Genomic DNA, 20654 nt, shown 5'->3' with positions numbered 1-20654 from the left:
CGGCAATACAGGGGCCATGAAAGGTGAGAAAAAAGCATGCCTTGTGAGAGAGACTGTTGAAAAGGAGCCCCCTGCCTCAGTCTCCCAAAAAAGTACTGATCACATTAACTACATCCAAGGAACCAGAGGGAAACAGCTGAGGACTGCAGAGAATCTACTCAAGCTGTCACTGCAAAGAGCAAAGTAAGAAGCATGCAACCTTCCTCAAATCACATGAGCTTCACTCAAACTTTTTCCCTCACACAGGTCTTCTCTGCTAACAGGACTGGTCTTCAGCATCTCTGAGTTCCTCTCTCTTATCTAAGTTGCTCAAGCTAGTTTTAGTCTTTCCCAACAGGATCCAGTTGGAAAATATAAAGCCTTTGGAATGCAGCTGCACAGGAAATAAGGCATATACAGAAACAGGAGATGTAGGAGAAGCCCTCCTGGTGTAGACTTAGAGACAAAAGCGCCAGACTGCCACCAGCAGCAGGATGCCCAGCAGAGCTGTTTTCCCTGATATACTCGTCCCATCACTTTTGTTACACAGTTTCTCCTGGCAGCAGCGGTACTGAAGCTCCTTCTCCCCTAAGGCTTTCGCAATGGCTTCGAAACTGCAGTGGTCAAACATCCAACACTGGTAGTAAGTTTTTGGTGGCATGGCTTTAACGATGAAACAAGTATCTTGATTATGTGAACAACTGACGACCGTAGTGCAGCCATTAGCTGGGTTAATAACAGCTGTAGCACTCCAGGCTGTCACCTACATGGCAGAGGGCAGCCAGAATGAACAGGAGCCCAAGTGGGACGAACCCTCCTTTGCTTCCCATTGTGACCGGCTACAGATTCTTATGGCTCCCGTCATCTGCTTCAGGGTGGCTACTCCTGCTACTGTACTTTTTTTTTTTTTTTTTATGTTTTATTTTCTTGCGGTATGCGGGCCTCTCACTGCTGTGGCCTCTCCCGTTGTGGAGCACAGCCTCTGGACACGCAGGCTCAGCGGCCATGGCTCATGGGCCCAGCCGCTCTGCGGCATGTGGGATCTTCCCGGACCGGGGCACGAACCCGCGTCCCCTGCATCGGCAGGCGGACTCGCAACCACTGTGCCACCAGGGAAGCCCAATGAAGACTTACTTTTCATTGGAAATACTCTTGTATTGCTTCAAAATTTAAAATCATGTAATATATCTTTGGAATTACTGAAGCAAAAGCTACTTGAAAAAGCAAGGATTTTACATACCTCAGCTGTTCTTCTGATTATGGCATAATGTTTGTGATAATCATACTTTGCTATCAGAAAGATCAAATTATGTTTTATAACACAAATCAACTAAGCATATGAAACATTTACAAAGGTGGTTATTTTGAAAAAGAATTCAGTATGTAAATGACAAAACGTCATTAGGAAAAATCCATGCATTGAGCATAGCTGGTATGTACTTCACTGTGTCATACCGCTATGCAAAGATGTTCCCGACACCTCCTCTGTACCATGACATGCTTTCAGGACTTTGACTAGTAAAGGTGGCTATTTGCCTTGTCATCCTGAAACCGTGTAACTCCAATTGGGACTTCAACCCCCACACTGGGACTTGAACCCAGCCAAAACCCAGATTGGGACTTGAACCCATGTTCTTTTAACTGAGATCACACACCTGGTCTCAGGACTTAATGAAGCTCAGGTTCTTGATGTCTCATCACAGAAAGAATTCAGTGAGAGACAGAGTGATAGGTAAGAAGCAGATTTATTTAGAGAGAAACACACTCCACAGACAGAGTGTGGGCCACCTCAGAAGGCGAGAGCAGCCCCAGGGTACGGGGTTGTCAGTTTTTATAGGGATGGGTAATTTCACAGGCTAGTAAGTGGGAGGAGTATTCCAACAATTTTGGGGAAGGGGTGGGGATTTCCAGGAATTGGGCCACTGCCCATTCTTTGACCTTTATGGTCAGACTTGGAACTGTCATGGTTCCTGTGGGTGTGTCATTTAGCTTGCTGATGTGTTACAATGAACATAGACTGAGGCTCAAGGTCTAGTGGAAGTCGACTCATCTGTCTGCCATCTTGCACCTACTTGTTTCTAATCAGTTTATGTTGTGTCCTCAAACTAGGTCATTCTATTAAAGGTGGTGCCCTGTCCCCTTCCCTCCTGTTTCAATCATTTAAGCAGATAAGTTATGGAGTCCCCAGATAAAGAGAACCAGGAATGGCTTTCTTGACATAAGAGAAGCCATTTTGGCCTAAGCCGTTGTGTGATCTCAGGTGGGCAGGGTCTGGATGTTTCCCTGTGAGTTGAATAAAGGCACTTTAACATTCAGGCAGAGGGGCAGGGTTCCCCAAGGCGGGCCATTATGTATGCTTATAGCTATAGACAGCATCCTTTTGGTGATTATAGTAACAAAAGCAACGGAAAACAAAGGTTAAAGTAAAAGAAACAGATCCAATATGGGGTCAGATTTTGTTCTTCTTTTGTTACAAAAGGTCAAAAGGAGAGAGGAGACGCCAGTCCATTGTCCTACCAAACTCCTAGAATCCTTCTTGCTGAAATCCATCTTGAGCCATGCATGTGCCATCAGGAAGGACCTTGAGTCAGAGGCAACCTGGAACTAACCCCATTACCATAAAACCTGAGTCTGTGAGCCAAATGGCAGAGCGGTTCTCCTGGGTTCCCTTACCCTGCTGTTCTCTGTCTGGGTGCCCCTTCCCAGTAAAGTCTCTTGCTTGTCAGCATGTGTGTCTCCTGGGACAATTCACTTTTGAGTGTTAGACAAGTGCTCACTCTTGGGCCCTGGAAGAGGTCCCTCTTCCTTCAACAAATGGAGTCTTGAACTTTTTTAGGATCACAACCCTAAAAGCAGGATAGACGCAACCACAGCCATAGCCTGAAGTGCTTGGTGGGTTTTAGGAAGACAATGTACTGGGAACCTTGGAGCTAAGCCTTCCTCAGCTGGAAAGCCATAACACATGTAATTTCTGTTTAGGAAGAAACTGAGTTTTACAAAAGTGAAATGAGGGGGGAAAAGGCACAAATATTGAGAACCAATCAGTCCTTCTCAGCATTGCCTCTGTGCCTTCTCAATGCATCCTTATTAAAGCCAGATGCACATTTAATTTTAGAAAAGTCTAAATAGGTGTGTGTTTTATTTTTCTGTTTTCTGCTGGAGTAATGTTGTAAGCTTAGAAATGCTCTATATCTAGCATCTGAAATTTACAGCTCTTCTGTTTTAAGTAAACATCAGGTACTTAGCTAATTAAATGTAATGCTTGTAGGATCCTGTTTATAGGAAAGTGTCAACTTTCAGGATGTTGTGTATAAGTCTTGATAAAATTATGTAGAAAATAACAGTGTACTCTTGTTTCATAGGCTGACCTTGCAGTCAACACCACCTGGAAATGGCTCAAAACAAAAATGATGGAAGGGCTGAAATGAGATAAGATCAAATTGATGTCATGGTAATTACACAAAGTACCATTCAATCATTGGATGCAATTTACTGTTGATCCTTGGACTTAGAGGCAGGTGGGAACATGCAGTTTTTATTACTCTGCTGGTATATAAGACAGGTGAGGACTTTATTAAGAGCAGTTACTGAGAAATCACAAGACGAAGCTAAAATCCCTCTTCAGATCCACAGTCAACTGCCCTGACCACATCCTGCAAAAAATCCAGAGGAAGGTAATATGAATGAAATAATTTGGGGGATTTTAATTGAGGAGTAAAATATTTGAGAATACAAGGGAGCTGGTTGTGCATAAACCTTAGTAAGAAGACAGGCATTTACACATTTTCTTTTCAGCACTCATGATTGAATTGGGAGGAAGTCTGCAAAATTGTGGTCTGTGATCACAGGCTAAGATGTTATCTAACTGAAGTCAGAAACCAACTGTCTCCTGCTGTGATGTGTGAGTGCCTGTCAGTAACTAAAAAGTTTTCTCAAGAAATATTGGATGTCATTTGAAAAGCATTCTTTTGAGTGGTTTCCAGGGGTCAGGAAGAGAGGGAGTAGACAAGTAAGTTGCTGATATTGTTTTGTCATCAGTTTTTAAATGACACATAACTACATCTTCAAACTGGTCAATGGTAAAGCAGCTCACCTGTTCAGCTGAATGACCATAGCTTCTGCTGTTTTTTGAATAGACAGACCCTCTTGGGTAGACTTGAACTGTAACACTGAAATCTCTTGAACAACAATTGTTTCCTTTTTCTTCTTTCATAGAATGCCACAAAAATAAGAGTCGGTAGTATTTCTCACTGTTACTGATGGACCTTGCAATTCTACATCACTTGACTAAGTCTAATTGGTTTGTTCCGCAGAGAGTTTCTAGAAATGTTTGCTAACTTTAGTTATATTTGCGTCAGTGCCGCTTGGAATGGCAGCTGGTTAGGAAATTAGGACTAGAAAATAAAAGTGCTCCTTTGTCCCTCCTTATGAATGTTGAGGATACAAGATTTGGGTACATGGAAGAATTATGAACTGACACTACACGGGTCCCTCAGGAATACTGAAGCTCCATTTCACTTTCATGGGAACTTTTGCTTCCTAATCTCTACAATCTTCTCCCCACTCAAAAAAGAAGATGTTTTATATTAGAACAGAGGAATATTCTTAAGTTTCTGAAGATGTCTTTAAAATAATTACTTAACACCAACTCAATTATTCAAAATATTGGTCACCCAAATTGATTGTAATACTTTGCTATAGTCTTGAATTATTTTTAAATGATAAGAATAACCACCATTTATGAAAAGTTTATGTGTCTTCATTTCAATTCGTTAACTTTGGTTTTGGTTTAAGTTTCTTTTCTTTCTTTCTTTCTTTCTTTCTTTTTTTTTTTTTTGCAGTAATAGAGTCATTGAAATTTTGAGTCATATTTCTCACCATTTCTTGCTGAAAAAGGTAGCATGTGAAGTGTTAGAAAAGCAATTCATTATATTCCAGAACAGCTTCTCAGTTTCCTTGTATATTTCTCAAATTTACATGAAAACTCAAAGTAAGAGCTAGGAAAAAGAAATAGTAAAATTAGAACGTAATATGTGTGTTTTGTTCAAAAGTAGATCAAGATAATCTGCTTTCACAGAGGGAAAATGTACAGGAATCAGTTGATATTTCTATTTCAACAGCATGACCTCTAGCACCATACTTCCATTTTTATAGATTGTGAATCCCAGAGTAGTTTGCTATCAACTTATGATCCTTGCAGATTCTGGTTTTGGTGTGTAACATTTCAGCATTCCCCATCATAATGTTGCACAAAATAATCCAGTGATTTCTTGATTCATCAGACTCAGAGATAACATTATAGAAATGCTCTAGCATCCGTTGTGCACTGGGGTAGGAGGAGGAGGAGAAAGAGAGAGAGAAGAGGGCAATTAGGCCAGAGCGGGAGGAGAATCAAGGGCAATACTATGAATTGAATTTGAAAAGACAACAGTAACATCATGATCCATGCTTAAATCAGTGCCCTAAAGAGAATGGATTAACTGTGTGTTTCTAGGCTATAGAGGTACTATCTTAGGATCAGACCACTTTCCAGATGACTTTGGCAAATCTTTTTACTTCTCTCAAGTGTAGTTTTCTAGTCTACGAAATAGGTGACATAATAGTGCTTTCCCCAAAGAAGTGTAAAGAGAATCAAACAAGGGAAATGGATATGAAAGCCAGTGCTTGTCCCCCTCCAGTCCCTCGCCACCAATCAGACACTAGGCCTCATGACTTGGTCAGGTGTAAAATGCCTCTTTATCCGAATGAAATGGCTTTCTTAAGGCTGTTCTGAAGAAGGTGAAGTCAGATAAATATGCAAAATAAAAAATTACACGAGCAAGTTATATTTGAGCTGGTATAACATAATGTTACTCTAAAAAAAAAAAAAAAGATGTCAGCATTCTATTTAGGGATATACCACCTGAAAAAAAATCATTTAAGAAGTTCATTGTGAAATATAAAGTTTTGAAGGCAGTGTAGTAAAATGCGGTTCAGAGCTTGCAGTTGTAAAGAGACATTCTAAAATCTTAGGTCTGCCAGTGGTGAATTTTGTGACTTTGTATAGGTTACTTCGCTTCTGGAATTCTTTTATCTGCCAAAACGAGAAGAATACCTCACAGGGTTGTCATGAATATTGAATATATCTATGTGTTCAAGGTGCTCAAAAGAATACCTAGCACACACAAGTGCTCAATTAATGGTTGGTATTCTTTTTAATGTAGAAGTTATTATTGTTACCAAATTCAGTATGGCAGATACTGTGGGCAATGCTAACTCCAAATTTTTTTTCCACACTTTGTTAGATTTCCCCTAATAGATTAACTGAATCTGTGTTATGTAAATCACACCCCACGGAGGAAAAGTACCAGAAGAAAGTGGAGAGACAAGACCGGCATCCTGTATCTCAAACCCTGGAGGAGAAATTTTTGTTATAAGAGACAGTGGTTGTTCCAGTTATCTATTACTATGCATCAAAGTACTGAAAAACGTAGTGGGTAAAACAAGAAGTTATTATTATCTCTCAAGGTCCTGCAGGTGGATTGGGCTCAGCTGAGCCATTCTTAACTTGGATTTCTCATGCATTTGTGATCAGATATTGGCTGGGGCTGGAGTCATCTGAAGGCTCGATTGGGCTGGTCATCCAAATGGCTTCTTCACTCATTACTTCTTGGCCTCTTTCTCTTTCTCTACGTGGCATCTCGTTCTCCAGGGCCAGTCCACGTGGCTTATAGCCTTCTTATTGTGTGGTGGTCTCAGACTAGTAGCACTTCTTACATGGCAACTGGCTTCTAAGACACAGGAAGCAGAAACTGCCAGGTCAATGCAGGGCTACTCCCACGACTGGCCCAGTGTTGTATTGGTGTAAGGGACACTCTCATGACTGCCTTATTCTATTGGTGTAAGTAGTCATAGGGCTCACCTAGATCAACGAGATACAAAGATAGACCACTTTTCCGTATGGAAGTGGCAAGGTCATACGGCAGAGTGAATGTAGGCTGAGATATTTTTGTGGCCATCTTTGGGAAGTACACCTGCCATAGCAGAGAAAACAGGGGCAATAAACAATAAGGGGCTTCTCTTTGCAGTTCTGCTCTGTTTTTTTTAAAAACTATTATTTATTTTTATTTTTACTTTTGGCTGCACCGCGCAGAATGTGGGATCTTAGTTCCCCAACCAGAGATCGAACCCGTGCCCCCTGAAGTGGAAACGTGGAGTCCCAACCACTGGACCTCTAGGGAATTCCCTGCTTTGTTTTTATCACAGAAAAAAATGCTTATAATGTGAGGTGCTGGGGTTGAGAAATCTACAAACCCAGCCTGTCCATTCTATTATTGAGAGACTTCTAGGTAAATTAAATGTTTCTATAATCTAGTGCTTTTAAATGGAAATGATACTTGGTGTGTCAAAAGATTGCACCAGGGCTTCCCTGGTGGTGCAGTGGTTGGGAGTCTGCCTGCCGATGCAGGGGACGCGGGTTCCTGCCTCGGTCCGGGAGGATCCCACGTGCCGCGGAGCTGCTGGGCCCGTGAGCCATGGCCGCTGAGCCTGCGCGTCCGGAGCCTGCGCTCCGCAATGGGAGGGGCCACAGCAGTGAGAGGTCCGAGTACCAAAAAAAAAAAAAAAGATTGCACGAAAACAGCTCAAATAAAGAATAAAATGTAATGCACAAATTTTAAAAGTTACAAGAATGATTCTTATATTGCTATAATAATGCTCTGTTTAAAACTTTTCTGGCCTTTGGATGTTTTACTTTTCTGAGTGATAAGTTGACACTACTTAATGCTTTGTTCCTGATAGCATTTATTACTGCAATAATGTTAATTTTAAAAATTGGGTATTTTTAAACAACAAATATTTGAATTTCTCATTTAAAACAATATTTTATGGTACATAGAATTTGTCCTATCAAAATTTCTTGTTGATTTAGTTTGCAGACAATTTAAAAAATGCTGATGTGCTAGAAAAACCAGAAGGGCAATGGAAGAACTAAGATTTTAATTACATAATTATGTTAACATTGTAAAGTGCCTTAAAATAACAATTAAAGTAGAAAGTGTACATCTTATTTTAAGCCCCTTAAATTTAGTCAATTAAGAAAAGAATCTTCTCAAAATATAATTGTTACAAGAATCGTCATAAAGGAATTGAAATTTTTATAATCCTCTGAGTACTTCAATTTCCTTCGAAATACTGCCTGCTCTTTTTCTTTTCTTTTTTTTTCTTTTTTTTTTCTTTTTGCGGTAGGTACGCGGGCCTCTCACTGTTGTGGCCTCTGGCCTCTCCCGTTGCGGAGCGCAGGCTCCGGACGCGCAGGCTCAGCGGCCATGGCTCACGGGCGCAGCCGCTCCGCGGCATGTGGGATCTTCCCGGACCGGGGTACGAATCCGTGTCCCTTGCATCGGCAGGCGGACTCCCAACCACTGAGCCACCAGGGAAGCCCTCTTTTTCTTTTTAAAAAATAAATATTTAAAGGTCATCTTTTGTTCTGTTTGTTTTTATGGAAACCCCTGGCTTTTTTGTTTGTTTTTTTGCAAAATATACTTGTACAAGTTGTACTTTATGTCTTTTGCCTCTAAGACCCCCTTTTTTCACTCTTCATTTCATCTGGAAAATTAAGTCGGCTCCCTTTTAGAATTTTGCGAAGCCAAAAAATACTGTTAAGTAATTGATAAACAGAAATCCCACCCCAAATACAGCTGCTGAACTGTGTGACATCACTTACTTTCCTCTGGACACCGGGACACTTTTGGGTTACACTATTTGCAACCCCTGTGATTAGGCTGGGGAAGTTATGAGGACTGCTGAAAACACAAAGCTCCTGTACAAATGTTAAAACAGTAAAATATATATTTACTACCGTCGTGTTTTTCTTCCCCATGAAATATGTGTTCTTTATTCTCATTAGTTTTTCACCTCTCCATTTTCCTGTCCCGGCCTATCAAATGTTTCAACATCTACGAATGCTTTTACTACAGCATTCATCGCTCTAACTCACAGTCATTTGCCTTTGTATCTGGGTCAGAGAGCAGGAAACTTACTCATATTTGTGTCACCCATACTTGGCACAGTGCCTGGCACATAGCAGGTACTTATTCAAAGTTTTTAAATCTTCCAAATGTTCAATTTGGACCTTAAATTTTGCACTTTACAATGTTGAACTGTCAAATCATCCAAAACTCATCTTTTCATAAAATAGAGAAAGCATTAATTATCTATATCAAAGAATGAATGAGGGGACTTGAGACAGATCATGGGAGTATTAACCGTTTCTCTCTCAGCCATCCTTTGACCATCAGTGAATGCGATACTGGGTCTCAGGGTCACTCTAGTGACCTAGGAGCAATACTGGAATGTCTACTTGGAAGATCTGAGAACTTGGAGGATTACTGAGGTTGGGGGCTGGGGCGTGGGATCAGAGGACAATTCACCGCTCGACCTGGGATTCAGAATATGTTACAAGAACAGGGTAAAAACCCACTTGCTGCAACTAGAGCACATGAAGAAAGAAAACTAGTGGCCAAGGCTACTCCATGTTGAGTTGCCTGATCACTGACCCCAGACTCTTTAAATCCGTCCAGCAGGAGACATCAGTGGTCACCTGGTGGGACGTGGAGGTGAGCCTGTTCGGGGACCGGCTCCATGGGAGTTGGGGGGACAAAGGATGAAGGGTGCTGAACGTTCACGTACCCTTGCGATGCCCCACCTTCACATCTCTCGTCCAGGCTGAACTACTGCTATTCGCTGGACCAGGAAAGACGCTAAAACTTAAACAGGCCTCTCCTCTGTTTAACAAACCATTCTTAACATACCTGTCTCATGCCAGGCAGCGTGCTGGGGATTAAAGTCTTTGCTTTCAAGGGTCCTTTTCATTAGTGATCCTTCACTGAAGGCTGCCTACTTTTCTTCTTCTTGGTAGTTAGCTGGGCTGGATGGGGCTAATGAAGTGAAACCTTAGGTTAACTCTCTAGAAATCAGTCAGATTTAATCTGTTTTGTTAACAAAAATTATGCCTCTACCCTAGCCAGTCATCTCAAAAATGTGCTATGAGTCAGCTGGGCTTCCTGGTGTGGAGAGGTGGGTGAGTCACTGCATCTGCCACCACCGTTAGAAACATCGAAAACCTTACTCTTTGGCAGTGGGGGAGCAACGGCAGCACCTTTGCAAGTAAATGAAGAGCAGGATGTCACATGGTACCAAACACTTGTCTTCTTGGAACAATCTTTTTTATATATGTATATGTACACATATGTGTATTTGTGTACATACATGCATGTACACATATATACATCCATCCATATCTCTGTGTGTGTGTGTGTGTGTATTTAATTGGCCTTGAAGCCTTTCAATAATAGGATTGACAGGCTGGGATGATAGATTTCTCAGTCCTGGCACCTTACTTTATAAACACTTTTTTTCTGTGATAAAAACAGAACAGAGGAGCTGCAAAGGGAAGCCCCCTTATTGTTCATTGTCCCTAAGTTTTCACTGCTATGGCAGGTGTACTTTTCAAAACTGGTCAGAAAAAAAAATCTCAGTCTAAATTCATTCTGCAGTATGACTTTGCCACTCTCACATCAAAAAGTAGTGTCTAGGGCTTCCCTGGTGGCGCAGTGGTTGAGAATCCGCCTGCCGATGCAGGGGACGGGTTCGTGCCCCGGTCCGGGAAGATCCCACATGCCGCGGAGCAGCTGGGCCCGTGAGCCATGGCCGCTGGGCCTGCGCGTCCGGAGCCTCTGCTCCGCAACGGGAGAGGCCACAGCGGTGAGAGGCCCGCATACCGCAAAAAAAAAAAAAAAAAGAAAAAGTAGTGTCTATATTTGTACCCTGTTTGATAGATGGGGTTGGCGTGTATGTGTATGGTACTTGGTGTGTCAAGATATGTAGAGAGAGATATATATAGATATATACTGATGTCCATATGTGTGTGTGTATGGTACACTGCTATTTACCTATTATATAAATCATTTAATACATTAATTATATATTAATGTATATAATCACAATAAATAATATGCAAACATATTAAATAATAATGGTAAGTTTAACATTGTAAATCAACTATACTTCTATGAAAAATAAAAAATAATAATAGTAAATCATGGCAATAATATTCTTTAATACTTTTAAGAATGCTATCTTTTCCTCACAGAGTCTTATTATATTAAGAACATAAATCTGCCCACATACCTAGTTTGATATAAAGTAACAGATACCCAGTTGAAACACTGAAGTTCTTATATATGCTTTTTATTAATGTTTTCTTTTGAATTCTTATGACTTATATCTTAGCATAAAATGGCTCTTACCTGTGGCATATTTAACACTTAGACATTCATGTATTAGCCAGCTACAAATTCTATAGCTGCGAATATGTCATCTCTAATGAATTTATTATCTGAAAATATTTTATTTTATTAAACACTTATTCTAAGTTGTCATTCAAGAGTTATCTTGTTTCTCAGTATGAATGACAGCTCTACATAAACAACTTCTGATTGATACTGTTACTGTTCTAAAGTCCCGACGCAACACAACTGCATCTGCTCTGTGCAAGACCTTGTGCTAGGATGGGGGTGGGTTAGAGGGGCACAGTTCCTACCCTTAAGAAGCTTTACATGGATGGAAAGACAAACAGGTATATAACTAGCTAGAGTTCAGGGCAGACTGTGGAACTTCATCTAAGAATTATAAGCAAAGTGATGGATAAATGTCGTGGAGAGTTATTTACTCTCCCTTTGGGCTTGGATGAAACCTTCACAATGAAGCTGGTGGCTGGGCAGCTCCTTAAAAAACTCTGAGATGGATGGCTGAGAAGGGGGAGAAAGGCCTTACAGGTTAAGTCGAGAATACACACATTTTCTTGGCCTCATTTTATTCTGATGGGGCAGGTGGCAGGAGGTAAGGGTGTGTTGGGTGGGTGTTGGAGATGCACTGTGGGGTTGGATATATAGAGTCTGTGATGCCTGCAGTGTCCTCACTTGGAATACCAAGAGGCTGAGATTAGTACATCTGATTTAGATTGAGCATGTTTTGCAAAATAGCATAAATCCCAGCTGAACATAATTATTGTTCCTGCCCTGGGTCTTAATGTTTTTCTTCTATATTCCAAAACAGAAAGGCCTAAGGGTGATTAGGCTGATGAAAACATTTATTAAAATGTTTTCGGAAACACCTAGAATTTGAGGGTTAATCCCTTTCTGCTTGGTTAATCTCATCTCTTTCTAAAATAAAGACAAAGCCGTTTCTGTTATTGAAAGCTAAAGCAATGGTGACTTTGGTTCTGCTTTTTCAATCTTCTCTTCACTTTATCATAAAGCAAATCCTAAAATATGCATCCGTTTCATGCTTTTTCTGCAATCTTGTTATAAATGCTTCTCTCTGAATTAATTCTGATATAATTGTTCACTGCATAATGCTGAATTTTCATAATATATGAGCTGCAATATAAAAGCACAAATATGATACTAGTTTAAAAAGGAAACCAGTTTCAATTCTGAAATTTTCCTTGTGGCTTTGTATATCACTTAAGAAGTGGCTCCCAGATTTCGGCTCTTAGAATCTGTTTATGATCTTAAAAATTATTGAAGAGCTCAAATAACTTTGTAAATGAATTTATACTTATCAATAGTTACTGATATAGAAATTATGTTGGAAAATGTTTTAAAATATTGCTTCTTTTTTTTTTTTTTTGGCCACATGGCTTGTGGGATCTTATTTCCCTGACCAGGGACTGAACCCGGGCCCTCAGCAGTGAAAGCACCAAGCACTGGACTGCCAGGGAAGTCCCAGAAATATTTATTCCTTTAAAAACAACAGCTTAAAACCCATCACATGTTAACACAAATACAATATATTTATAAAAAATGACAATTTCCCAAACAAAAGAAGTCAGTGAGAAGAGTGGCATTGTTTTACCTTTTTGCAATTTTTTTTTGTTGTTTTTTTGCCACATCCTGAGGCTTTTGGGATCTTAGTTTGCCAACCAGGGACTGAACCTGAGGTCATGGCAGTGAAAGCGTCAAGTCCCAACCACTGGACCACCAGGGAATTCCTTCTCTTTGAAAATTTAAAAAGTACTGGGCTAATAGAACATAGCTACATTCTCAGGTGCTTCTTTATTCAATCTGTTGCAATATCACATGTCATGTAGCCTCTAGAAAATTTCTCTGAACACTCATGAGGGGATGAGAGTGAAAAACCCAAACAGCATCTTAGTATTATTATGAAAATAATTTTGACCTCACAGACCCACTAAAAGTGTTTAGGGTCCCCAGATCTCACTTTGAGAGCCACTGAATTAGGACAATATTTATTCAGTGTTAATTATGGGTGAAGTAAATAAAACCCATAATTACTTGTGTATAAGTATATAAATCAGGTAGAAATAATGACGTACATATGTTTTAGCCTTACCTCCACGTAAACAGTCTTTTCTGTATTATAAACTGTTGGTTCTACTGTCTGACAAATTATTCTTATAAGATACATGGGTTGATATAAACATCTGGCAAAAACATGGTCTTATCATGTCAGTCTACATGAAAAATAACCACAGGTTTTGAATCACATGGAATTATAAATCTCATTCTGACATTTTTTTAAAAGAAATTTTGGTTTTGATAAATTATAGATTTAGAGGAAGTTGCCCCCCCACCAAATGTACAGGGAAGTCCTGAGTATCCTTTAGCTAGTTCCCTCAATGATAATACCTTCCAAAACTATAGTACAAGGGGAAAATCAGGAAATTGACATTGGTACAACCCACAGAGTTTATTTCGATTTCATTAGTATTGTGTGTATGTGTGTGTTTCTGTGCAATTTCATCCCATGTTAGATTGTGACACTATCACAATCAAGATAAAGAACTGTTCCATCACCACAAGGCTCCCTCGTTCTATCTTTGTATAGCCACATTTACTTACTCCCCTCAACTTTCTCCCCACATACTAACTCCTTGAAACTGCTAATGTAGCATCTCTATAATTTTATCATTTCAAGAGTGTTATATAAATGGAATCACACAGAATGCAACCTTCACTCAGCAGGATACCCTTGAGATCCATCCAAGTTGCATGTGTATCAATAACATGTTCCTATTTGTTGCTACACAGTATATAATCTGGTATTGGAAGTACCATTGTTTGCAGAACCAACCATTCCTCTGCTGTTGGGCATCTGGCTCATTTTCAGTTTGGGGCTATTATAAATAAAGATGCTATGACCCTTTGTATACATTTTATTTGAACATAGTTTTCATTTCTCTGAGATAAATGCCCAAGTACAACTGCTGGGTTATATGGTAAGTACATGTTCAGTTTTATAAGAAACTTCCAAACTATTTTCCAGAGGGCTGCACCATTTTATATTTCCACCAGCAACGTCTGAATTATCCTGTTTCTCTGCATCCATTTGGTGTTATTTTTATGTTAGCTAGCTGACAGGTATATAATATCTCATTGTGGTTTTAATTTGCATGTCCCTAATGGTTGATGTAGAATACATTAAATGTGCTTACTTGCTACCTATATATCTTCTCCAGTGCAATGCCCATTTTTCAATTGGATTTTTTTAATTGAGTTTTGAGAGTTCTTTATATACTCCAGATACTAATCCTCTGTTAGACATGTGGCTTGCAAACATTTTCTCTAAGTCCATATCTTGTATTTTCATCCTCTTGGAGGATTAACCCATAACTTGTATGAGGTCTAATTTTTTCCTTTTATGGATTTCATTGTCAACTCTAAAAACTATTCACCTAGCCCCTGCCCGCCCTTCCCAACGTTTTCCTAAAAATTTTATAGTTTCACATTTTACAGTTAAGTCGATGATCCATTTTGAATTAATTTTCATATAAGGTATGAGATTTACATTAAGGTGTTTGTTTATATGTTTGTTTGTTCTGTTTTTGTATTTGTTTTGCCTATGGATGTCCAATTGTTATAGAAGCCATTATTTTTTTTTTTTTTTTTTTTTTTTTTTTTTTTTTTTTTTTGCGGTATGCGGGCCTCTCACTGTTGTGTCCTCTCCCGTTGCGGAGCACAGGCTCCGGACACGCAGGCCCAGCGGCCATGGCTCACGGGCTTAGTTGCTCCGTGGCATGTGGGATCTTCCCGGACCAGGGCACGAACCCGTGTCTCCTGCATCGGCAGGCGGATTCTCAACCACTGCGCCACCAGGGAAGCCCAAGAAGCCATTATTGAAAAAGTCGAAATCCTCTGTTAAATTGCTTTGGCATCATTGTCAAAAGCCCGCTGGGCATATTTTTGGCTCTCTATTCTGTTCCATTGGTCTGTGTATCCCTCTGCTAATATGCTGTTTTATTACTGTAGTTATAGAATAAGACAACACTGGGAAGACTGGTTCCTCCCACTTTGTTTCTAAAATTGTTTTAGCTATTCTAGATCCTTTGCCATTCAATAATCATAAACTTCTCTGTGTCTACAAAAGCTGTGCCAGGATTCTGATAGGTATTTCATTAAACATAGAGACCAATTTGGAGAGAATTGACGTCTTTACCATGTTGAGTCTTCCAACATGATATGCCTCTCTGTTTATTTATGTCTTTAATTTACTTCATCAGTATTTTGTAATTTTCAGTGTACAAGTCCTGTCCACATTTTGTTAGATTTATACATAAGTATTTTATTTTCTTTGGAGCGATTATAAATAGTATTGTGTTTTAAATTTGTTTCCACATTATTGTTTTTAGTATATAGAAATGTAGTGGATTTTTATGTGTTGTTTTTGTCATGCAATCTTGCTGAGCTCACTAATTAGTTCCAGAACATTTTTTGTAGGTTCCCTGTTTTGCTTTTTTTAAAAAATGTAGATGATCATTACCATCTATAAATAGGGATAGTTTTACTTCTTCATTTTAAATTTGTGTACCTTAATTTCTTTTTCTTGTCATATTGTGTTGGCCACAATGTCCAGCACTATACTGAATAACAGTGTGAGAGTGGACATCCTTGCCATGTTCCTGATCTTAAGGGGAAAGCACTTGGTTTTTCACCATTGAGTGTGATGTTATCTGTAGGTTTTTGTAAATGCTCTTTACCAAGTTGAGAAAACGCTTTTGGTTCTTGTTTGATGAGAGTTTTTATCATGAAAGAGTACTGGATGCTGTCAAATGCTTTCCTGTGTTGATTGATATAATCATATGATTTTTCTTTATTCTTTTGATATAGTGGATTATAATAAAGTGATTTTCAAATATTGAAACAGCCTTGAATACTGTGAATTATTTTCAGTTGGTTGTGCCGAATAATTCTTCTTATACATTACTGGGTTCAATTTGCTATTATTTTGTTTTGGAGTTTTGCATCTAATTTCATGAGATATACCAGTCTCTTGTTTTCTTTTTTTGTTCTGTATTTGTCTGGTTTTGGTGTCAGGGTAATCCTGGCCTCATAAACTGAGTTGGGAACTGTTCCCTTCTCTTCTATTTTATGAAAGTGACTCTGTAAAATTGGTGTTAATTCTTTAAATGCTCTGAATTGTCTTCTCATTGGTAATTAATTCTCTGTCTCTGTTATCTTTCATGGTTTGAACCTAAGCACTTTAAAAATGGGGATAAAAAGCTGTCCCTTTCACATATATACAATGGAATATCACTCAGCCATAAAAAGAAATGAAATTGAGTTATTTGTAGTGAGGTGGATGGACCTAGAGTTTGTCATACAGAGTGAAGTCAGAAAGAGAAAAACAAATAACGTATGTTAACGCATATATATGGAATCTAAAAAAAAAAGGTACTGATGAACCTAGTTGCAGGGCAGGAATAAAGATGTAGACATAGAGAATGGACTTGAGGACACGGGGTGGGAGGGGGAAGCTGGGGCAAAGTGAGAGTAGCATTGACATGTATACACTACTGAATGTAAAATAGTTAGCTAGTGGGAAGCAGCAGCATAGCACAGGGAGATCAGCTCGGTGCTTTGTGACCACCTAAAGGGGTGGGATAGGGAGGGTGGGAGGGAGGCTCAAGAGGGAGGGGATATGGGGATATATGTATGCATATGGCTGATTCACTTTGGTGTACAACAGAAACTAACACAGTATTGTGAAGCAATCATACTCCAATAAAGATGTATTAAAACAATTTTTGTCTCTTTTATCTTACATGAGATTTTTCTAGAACATGTAGGGATAAAACTCAGTTCTTAAATGCGGTGAGGTCAATGCCTGGATAAATGGTCAATCACTTGGCTGACCTTGCATAACCTGATCTCATGTACTCAGAATGCTTAGGTAAAGCTGTATCTACAGGTATAAATAAGTCAGGAAGTGCATTTAGGAAAACTTTGATTGATACTACCTGCTGTCTACTCTTGCCACGTTGCTGGGTTAGTATTTACTTTGCACACTGATAACTAGCCTTACAGCCCAGCTACTGACAGTGAGAAAAAAGCAGGAGAGATATTATCCTTTCTTTCTGTTCTCCCACCTGGGAATGTGGAGATGGGAAGGATGGGCTCAAATGCTTGTATATTTTATATATCATATATAAGCTTATCTATCTATCTGTCTGTCTATGTATCCATCCATCCATCCACTCATATAGATATCCTTAGATATTATCTAGTTGAAATTTCATGTTTCATAAATAAGGACATTAAAGCTTCTTAACAGGATGTTAAGATTTTAAAAAGAGAACTTCTTGTTATCATTATACCTGATTCTACTGGTTGATGTGAGAAGTGGCAAGAGTCAATTCTCTGCCTCTTTCCAGGAGAGAAATTCCTTTTTTTATACATGGCTTTAGAGTGTATTGGGAGCTGTAAGCAGAGGGGTCAAGACACTGATGACTATTACTATTAATAGCAGTAATATTAAAATTACTGGTTCTTGTTATGCCTGTTAAGCCAATTTTATAGTAACTTTTTTCCCATGTCTGTTTTGCAGAAGAGCCATGGATTACTACAGAAAATATGCAGCTGTCATTCTGGCCACATTGTCTGTGTTTCTGCAAATTCTCCATTCCTTTCCTGATGGAGAGTTTACAATGCAGGGTGTGTGACCAAACTTGGATTTGCAATAACAAGAAAGCACACATTTCTAGATGTACATCAATAACTCCATTAATTACATTTCTATCTCCTTTTCAAATATGATAAATCTTTGCTGTTGGATATCTAGCTAGGCACTTTTAGATTGTGAACATAAAATTAAACTAGTTTCCAAAAATGTACAGTGAAAACGATATCTTCCATGTCCATTTAAATAGCAGCCTGTACATTTCCATCTGAAATAGATTCCTGATTATTCTTTATCTGAGTTTTACAAGCAGAAAGTGCTCCTTATTCAGTCTAGCTAGTTGACTTTTTCTTTTTTTTACATGTCTAGCTGAAGATTTGGGAGGATTTTAACATTGCCTTTGTAGATGAATTTTCAAATCAGTTAACAAGTGAGAAAACAAAACCATTTTATGCAGTAAATTTGTTTTGCTGTATTTTCTGAAAAATCTCATATAGTAGCTGATATAATTCCATCTGCTATGAAATTGTGAGCTACTATTGGTGATGGTTTTTCTCTAGACAATTGATAATATTTTAACCCCTGTTCCCAAGTGCAGATGCCTGATCTCATATCAGGCTGTTCCACTCACCATGCTTTCTTAATTCTGACATGCTTTTCTTTGTCAGTATTTGGAGTTGCTATGGGGGAAAAAACAATAGCAGCTTCTAAATGGGAAAATATTTTGCCTCTGGGCAAAATACTTCTTTTGGATGAGCATGGTGTTTTCATCTGTCAAATTTTGCATTCCCTATAGACATACTATCAGCACTGGAATTGAGAAGTCATACTTAAAGAAAGAGAAACTATTGGTACTGAGATTTCCCATGCATATCTGCAAAAATCGTTTTCCCATGAAAATAACTGTAGTCGGTACAAACAGATATTGTATATGAGATGACCACAGAGCCAAAAAGTATTGGGTTGGCCAAAAAGTTCGTTCGGGTTTTCCGTGTTACGGAAGAGCCCGATGAACTTTTGGGTCAACCCAATATTTATTTATTTATTTAATTTCTTTTGATTTCCAATAGAAAAAAAGAATATTTGCTGTCCCATAATAAGGAAAAATGCATAGTTTCTTTTAAAATTATTTTTGGATTATTTTACTCTTTGCCTTTTTTTTTTCCTTTCTTTTTTTTCTGGCGATAGGCTGCCCAGAATGCAAGCTAAAGGAAAACAAATACTTCTCCAAGCTGGGTGCCCCAATCTATCAGTGCATGGGCTGCTGCTTCTCCAGAGCATACCCCACTCCAGCGAGGTCCAAGAAGACAATGTTGGTCCCAAAGAACATCACCTCCGAAGCCACATGCTGTGTGGCCAAAGCATTTACCAAGGTGAGAACTGAAAGGGCCCCCAGAAACTTTCTAACAGTTCAACCAGAGAAATGTCCTCAGAGCACATCCATGGGGTTTAATGCCAGAGGTATCTGATGACCCATGCTTTATTGGGCATTTGTAGCGTGAAGGGCTGCATTTGTCCCCTTTAAGCAAAAGAGTCAGCAACCTTGTGGGCACAGGCTGGATTTATTCTGAATGAAGAGAGTAGGGGTAGAGGTGATGAGGGGCAGGTTGGGAGAGAGTATAGAGTACTTAGTGCAAACCTAAGCTTTCAGAGTGAAAATATCAGCTGAAAAGGACAATATGCAAATATAGCAAGCATCTATTTAATTCAGCTGGCTAGAGTCAATTTTATTTAACAGTTTTCAGTTTTGCCTACCTATCTATCTATATCTATCATCTATCTTTTTTTCCCTTCCTCCTTAGGCTACAGTAATGGGAAATGCCAGAGTGGAGAATCACACTGAGTGCCACTGCAGTACTTGTTATTATCACAAATCTTAAATACTTTGCAAAGGGCCATGTTGATGACTGCTGATTTCCTGAAATGGAAAATTAATTTGTTCAGTGTTTATGACTTTGCAAGATAAACCCCTTCTTTTCCTTACCATACCATTTTTAACACGCTTTAAGAATATACTGTAGCTTTATTGCCTTTCTCTTTATCCTCAGTATAATCAGCAGTCTTGTTCTTTTCATTTGGAATGAAATACAGCATTTAGCATGACCATAAAAAGCTCGTTCCGCTGGAAATAAAGTCTTTTAAATCATCATTCTACCACTGAATTCTAATTTTTTCTGAAAAGTGTCAAGCCAGTTACTTTTAATAGGATTAATGGGAGGGAGTGAGCCAGTGTGGGCCCTATATACTCAGTGACCCGACACTGAAGAATCTTGTTCCCACCAAGCCTTCCAGAGCAAGCTGTGAGTCCTTCGGCCAGTGCACTAGTTAAGAGACAATCCATTGGGGTGAAGGAAGAAAATATAACTTCTTTTTCTATTCATTTTTACATTATCCCTTTAGATGACCATTTGGATGAGTTTTATAGAAGTACAGATACATTAGTATGGTCATGCATGTATAAATAAATAAATATGCAGATATTGAGGATGTTTGGTCCGAAACTTTTTTATTGGTAGAAGTTTTCAATCAGGAAGAACACTGTTCTAGGGTTTGGTAAAGACAAAATCATCCCCAGCCTGAAGTTTCTATCCACTGGTTTATGCCTGACCAAAAAAAAAAAAAAAAAAAAAAAAAAAAATGCATCTTATTATTTCCTGGCAGCCAGGTTGTAACCAAACAGAGGCTAAGGTAAGGATATCATCCTCTTACATTCCATG

The 20654-nt window shown here is 39.0% G+C and overlaps 1 protein-coding gene and 1 pseudogene across 1 annotated transcript; one reads left to right on the top strand and one right to left on the bottom strand.

Annotated features, from left to right (window-relative positions):
• Nucleotides 1-436: 436 nt before the first annotated feature.
• On the bottom strand, nucleotides 437-2529 carry LOC131767758 (CD59 glycoprotein pseudogene; annotated as a pseudogene).
• Nucleotides 2530-11753: 9224 nt separating this feature from the next.
• Nucleotides 11754-19822, top strand: CGA (glycoprotein hormones, alpha polypeptide). Its single transcript, XM_067011206.1, has 4 exons — nucleotides 11754-11795; nucleotides 17866-17972; nucleotides 19126-19310; nucleotides 19740-19822. The coding sequence occupies exons 2-4, from the start codon at nucleotides 17873-17875 to the stop codon at nucleotides 19815-19817; spliced, it is 363 nt and encodes a 120-aa protein (XP_066867307.1). The 5' UTR covers nucleotides 11754-11795; nucleotides 17866-17872; the 3' UTR covers nucleotides 19818-19822.
• Nucleotides 19823-20654: the final 832 nt, after the last annotated feature.

Source organism: Kogia breviceps, chromosome 13, assembly GCF_026419965.1.
Source record: "Kogia breviceps isolate mKogBre1 chromosome 13, mKogBre1 haplotype 1, whole genome shotgun sequence".
NCBI lineage: Eukaryota > Metazoa > Chordata > Mammalia > Artiodactyla > Physeteridae > Kogia > Kogia breviceps.
The sequence above is the reverse complement of the archived record's forward strand: the minus strand, read 5'-3'. Positions and strand labels throughout refer to the sequence as shown.